Source organism: Protopterus annectens, chromosome 6.part0, assembly GCF_019279795.1.
Source record: "Protopterus annectens isolate FY-2018-M chromosome 6.part0, PAN1.0, whole genome shotgun sequence".
Classification (NCBI taxonomy): domain Eukaryota; kingdom Metazoa; phylum Chordata; order Ceratodontiformes; family Protopteridae; genus Protopterus; species Protopterus annectens.
In genome coordinates this window covers 1,357,753,556-1,357,759,555 of record NC_056737.1, presented here as the reverse complement: position 1 = coordinate 1,357,759,555, position 6,000 = coordinate 1,357,753,556, and the positions used below count along the sequence as shown (strand labels likewise).

Sequence of the window (6,000 nt, the reverse complement as noted above, 5' to 3'; positions counted from 1 at the left end):
GCTGCTGAGTTTGTTCTACACCACTCTTCAAATATTGCAGCTTGTGTTAGACCTACAGTTCTATATGCATCTTGCCAGACCTAAGTAATTTATAACATCACAAAACAAACAGCACTAGAATTACCCGCTCTAAGGATCTAAACCTAGTCTCGGACATAAACATGTTGAAGGGACAGGTACATGTATGAGAGGATTGCTCCTTCTCTGAAACAGACAACCCATTCGTGTGAAACAGAGCTCTTTTCTAAGCTTATGCAAATGCATTTTGGGACCAATGGATGGGAAATCACAAATTCACTCTGGCTTGTCACCAGTGACCCTTGTGGACAGGGGCAGTTTGCAGATGCCCTAAGGAACAAGCACATACCAAAGCCATTCTAGCCATTGGGCAGTGATAACTGGGAAAATTAGGGCATGATTGTCTAGGCTTAAAAAAGCTCAAGGGCCATTAGCCTAGTAACCTCCTATGATCGTATACTGGAACAGTTCTATAATACACCTGTTTGTACGTGAGAATTATAATGATTTGTACTGGAACAATTTAATACTGGTTAACATTTCAGTGCCAAAATGATGCAAGAAAAATGTGTTTACATTTTTATTTCATATGTCAAAATAAAATGGCAGAAAATATATAAACAGTTTCTGCTTTCCTGGTCCAGCTGTTACACTTGTATAAGAGTAGGGTGGAGATTTTTTTTTATACTTCTGTTGTACATACCTGGGATTGTGGGTCCCATCATTTATCTCTCAAAGCAAGTACAGAATTAATGCAAATTACTGATGCAATCTTGATGAAAGTGTCTTTGCTTTTATTAACAAAAACCACAGGAGAGCATGCAATGTTTCAAAGCAATCTATGGATTAATTTCTATACTCAACACAAAGGAAGAAAGTGACTTACAAAAAGTAACAGACTGATTCATTTAGAGTTTACACTAATTATGATTACATAACATTATATTTGTGAGAGTAAGCTCAAACATTTCATGAACAATATCTTCAAGGTATCACACAGATAAAGGCTTTTGTTTTTAGCAAAGAAGCACATTTTGCTTCTTTGCACCTCCCCAAATCCCACTGCCACAAGGACTGCACTTGACAAGTCTAACTCAGATGCTGAACTTACCATTCACTATTTTTAACAGGAATCACAAGTGGTGCAGTTTCCAATTGTGCATCAGCACTGATTCCTTGGTTTTGTGAGATGTATCCCTTCATCATGTTTATGCAACCACGGCTATATATATATATATATATATATATATATATATATATATATATATATATATATATATATATATATATATATATATATATATATATATATTTGAGTTCTGCTACTTTTGCAGAAAAGTACTTTGGCTGACATTTGTTTAGTCAGCACCATTTAGTTGATGTCATGCATGTCCACAACAGTGTCGTTCAACAAAGTTAAATAAATATAAATCTGGAGGAGTGGGGTCTTGCCCTCCTGCAAACACTTACTGAATTAAATCCCAGTCAGTTTAACTCAGCGAGTTGAGACCTTGTTGATTTAAACATTGGCAATTCATAGGAGAAATTGTGCATTTAAGAAATCATACAACCACCTCTTTGAATACCTTCAGTAAGACAATGTGCTTCTATTTATCTAATAATGAGGCTTAATGCAAATGGAGTTGCAGTTTCAAAGCAGAAATGATTTAGAGATAGCCAGTCTATATCTAAAATAATGCTGTACACTTCTTGCTTTGCGTCTTGTTCTTTATAGAATGTAAAATAATGTGATTGCATAGCCAGAATACACATGATTATCACCAGCAGGTGAGAGATCATTACACAATATGTTTGTTTTGCAAAATAATGTGATTGCATAGCCAGAATACACATGATTATTACCAGCAGGTGAGAGATCATTACACAATATGTTTGTTTTGCAAGTAAATTTCTTAGTTTTCATATTTACAGCTTTGAGCAAATCACTCAGCCATTAAATGAGTTCAACTTGTGATTGTATGCTGCACTGATTTGGATTAACACACGATCAATATATTTTGTTTGGGCAGTTTTTGATTTCAGGAGAGTAATTTCACTGCAGGATGTTCTTAGGATCATCTGTCAATGGCAATTTCCACCGAGCTCACACGAAACGATAATTCTGTTGAAGTGCTTTCAATAGCAGATAAGAAAGTGTCATGGCAACAACCTATATGAAAACAGAGTTTAGATAAACTATATAACTAGTGTATGATCAAAGTAATATTTTATCTGTACTTTAGGAACATACATTGTTCATTGACTTTTAAATACTTTGCTTATTTAAAATGCTAGGCAAGAAATGCAAAGCATCACTAAATTCATGTAATAACCTGGGAAGAAAGAATTAAGTTGCTGGTAGAACACTCGAACACCAGTAAATGTATTAAAGTTCAAGACCGTCATTGTCCAGATTGTGTAACACTATTTGTGTAACAGCTCCAGAAATGGACGGTCTGCCAGATTACCTGAAGGGACCAATGACTGGTACAGGTGACAAAACACAACACAAAGTAAACCAGTGCTGTTAACAGAATAAGTTTAAGAAATATGTGAACATAGTACCAAAAAAGTAAGCATTTAATAATGTGTTCCATGCTTCATTATAGGCAACCTAGCAGCAGCATTTCTTGGCTGCCATATTCAGAGCATTCCGTCTACACTGAGGTACAGTAACCGCAGTGTCAGTATATATGCTCACATCTCATGGTCTTACTCCTCCCTGCTCTGTCAATGTTCACATCTCACGGTCTTACTCCTCCCTGCTCTGTCAATGCTCACTTCTCACGGTCTTACTCCTCCCTGCTCTGTCAATGCTCACGTCTCACGGTCTTACTCCTCCCTGCTCTGTCAATGCTCACGTTTCACAGTCTTACTCCTCCCTGCTCTGTCAATGTTCATATCTTGCTGTTTCACCAGCCCTCCCCAGCACAAGGCTTCTACTGTCTGAATGTGTCCATTCTCTGTTCATCCCACCTTTTGTATATCTGTGTGTGCCATTGTCTGTCTTTCCACAACAGCTACCTGCTTTTTTCCCCCTGTAGAGATCAAAGCCATACATTACTACCTTTCCTATCTATTATTCTTTTTGAAAAGGGGGCTTTAACACAACAAAAAAAAATGCTCTTTATCCTTCCCACTTCCTCTTCTATATTGGTTGCCCTTGTGCTCTTTCCCTTGCCTGCTGTACACCCCCCCCATTTCCTGCATTCTTATCTACCCTTTCAGCCTCATTGATATAATGCACGTATTATCTGCTTTGGTGTCACCCCCACATTGCTGTTCCTTGTACATGCATTGCTGTACCATGTTGTTTTGTGCTGCTAGCCATGGCAGTAGCGCTTGAAGCTGCTTGTACTTCACTGGATACAGAGAGACAGCTGTGATATAACATCATGCATGCAGCTGTAATAATGCTGTTCCTGGGGTATGCTGCTAAAGCACTGTGCTGTCTCATGCATGCTGGTGTAATAATGCTGTTCCTGGGTATGCCACTAAAGCACTGTGCTATCTCATGCATGCAGCTGCAATAATGCTGTTCCTGGGGTATGCCACTAAAGCACTGTGCTGTCTCATGCATGCAGCTGTAATAATTCTGTTCCTGGGGTATGCCGCTAAAGCACTGTGCTGTCTCATGCATGCTGCTGTAATAATGATGTTCCTGGGGTATGCCGCTAAAGCACTGTGCTATCTCATGCATGCTGCTGTAATAATGCTGTTCCTGGGGTATGCCACTAAAGCACTGTGCTATCTCATGCATGCAGCTGTAATAATGCTGTTCCTGGGGTATGCCACTAAAGCACTGTGCTATCTCATGCATGCGGCTGTAATAATGTTGTTCCTGGGGTATGTTCACTAAAGCACTGTGCTATCTCATGCATGCGGCTGTAATAATGCTGTTCCTGGGGTATTCTGCTAAAGCACTGTGCTATCTCATGCATGCGGCTGTAATAATGCTGTTCCTGGGGTATGCTGCTAAAGCACTGTGCTATCTCATGCATGTGGCTGTAATAATGCTGTTCCTGAGGTATGCCGCTAAAGCACTGTGCTGTCTTTTGCTGCTGATCATCTGCTTTATTTTATGTGTTTTTATCGGTATTCTGGCACTGTCCCTCATCTGCTACATCCCAATTAGCTTTTGGACATCCATCCATCCATGCCCAACCCCTTTTCTCATTTTTTGCATATGTAGTTGGGGTGTCACTTTATGAGTGACAATCTAGAGCCAAGGTTTATACTGCTGGGTGGCTAGTCCTGCCGCAAAAATCCTTCCACACCACACACACACCTCTATGGCCAATTTTGAGTGTTCACTCCACCTACTGAATGTCTTTCGAATGTGGGATGAAAGTCCCATGAACACAGGGAAGACATGCAGACTCTGCACAGAAGACACTCCAGCTGAGAATGAAACTGGAGAACCTCTTGTTATAAGATGACAATGCTATCTGCTATGCCACTGTATGCAGAAAGCACTCTTGGTATTAGCATTGTATACTTCTATGAGTTACACTGTAAATAAATTTGGAAATAAAATGCTAAAAGTAGAGATATAAAAAATAAATTAGTAGACTAAAAAATCATTGTTTTGATTACATTCGTGATTGACAATCACCAGAGTCCAACATAAAAATTCAAACTGCAATAAGCAAAAATATTTGTTCCAGAGTAGAATAGTCATCAGTTATCAAATAACTAACAGTATCTCAGTTATGAAGTTTAGAATAAAACTAAAATCAATTAGACAAACATTATATTAAAATGTAGACCAATACAAAAAGTAGGAACTTATTACATACCAAAAAACAGGAGGAAAGAGGACTAACAAAGAATTTCTAAAATACTGCATGCTGGAGTAAAAGACTAAACATTAATTAGACACTGCATTTTAAATTAGGTGAAAGTTCAAAATAAATTATTCTATATACAGGGCTGGCAAGAGTAAAGGTATGCTTAAGAGAATCAAATAAGCTAATGAGTATGAAAAACAGGAATATAATAGATATTTTAAAAATGTGATAAAAATTAAGCATGAAGTCATCTAATATGTTGCATTAAAATGACCTTCCTATAGCCACAGCCAATCAGCTCAAATAAAGGAAGGAATCGTTCCCTCCCTTATAAATGAACTCCACATTCTTCACTGCAAGCTCAATCCCCACTACAGAGACATATCTAAGACCTTCCTAATACTGCAAAATTAAATGCAAATGAATGGAACATTTATATCACAAAAGCATACCACATAGCCAGATGTCATTCAGAACCACCAGAAAACTTCCACCTGATACAATCCCAATAAGAGCTGGTTGTGGCAGTTCAGGTAATATAGTGAAGACAGCTCTCCAATGGAGTCATGCCACTGTGAAGTTCACCTACTAAACATCAAATTATAAATCTAACCAAGGGCATATTGGTTAGAAAGATGTAATCACAAAGAAAAGATGACAGGTGTTTTTTCATTACATACACATACTTATCAAGTTTAACCTGTAAACTACACCAACTCGTTGTCAAGCCATTATGTTCAGACATCCCATCTTAACTTATTACAAATAGTTGCTGGGCAGGGAAATATCAAAATTAAGTTCCCCCATGAACTCCATTTTAAGGAATATGCAGTGCCATAACACCTGCGATTTCTACACACTAACTCAAGATTACACTATCACAGGAAAGGAGGAACAAGTCCAGTCCCCGTATAAAGAACTCATTCTAACCTCTATTAAGGAAACTGTCATCCACGATAGTGCTCAATGAAATTGAACTTGACAAGTTAGCTAGGTCAGTAAGTGGGACACTTGATAAGAAAAACTTGATTGAGAAGTTCTTGATGAGTTGTTCTATTGTTAATGGACTATACCCATATCCAAGATCTTATAATAAAGCCTATATACAAAGCTTCACTATTAATTTTCAAATGAAGCAGTCTGTAGCTATCTCCAACAGGGAAGGAAGTTATTCAGAATTATTTCTTCATAG

The 6,000-nt window shown here is 38.0% G+C and overlaps 1 protein-coding gene across 1 annotated transcript in view; it reads right to left on the bottom strand.

The window, feature by feature from the left end:
• Positions 1-791: 791 nt before the first annotated feature.
• The window catches only part of LOC122803979 (CD63 antigen-like), a 407,707-nt gene continuing 402,498 nt past the window's right edge, over positions 792-6,000 (bottom strand). Inside the window, exon 7 of the mRNA XM_044073658.1 lies at positions 792-2,188. Coding sequence (XP_043929593.1) covers positions 2,123-2,188 — 66 coding nt within the window. The 3' untranslated portion in view covers positions 792-2,122. The remainder of the gene's footprint in view (positions 2,189-6,000) is intronic.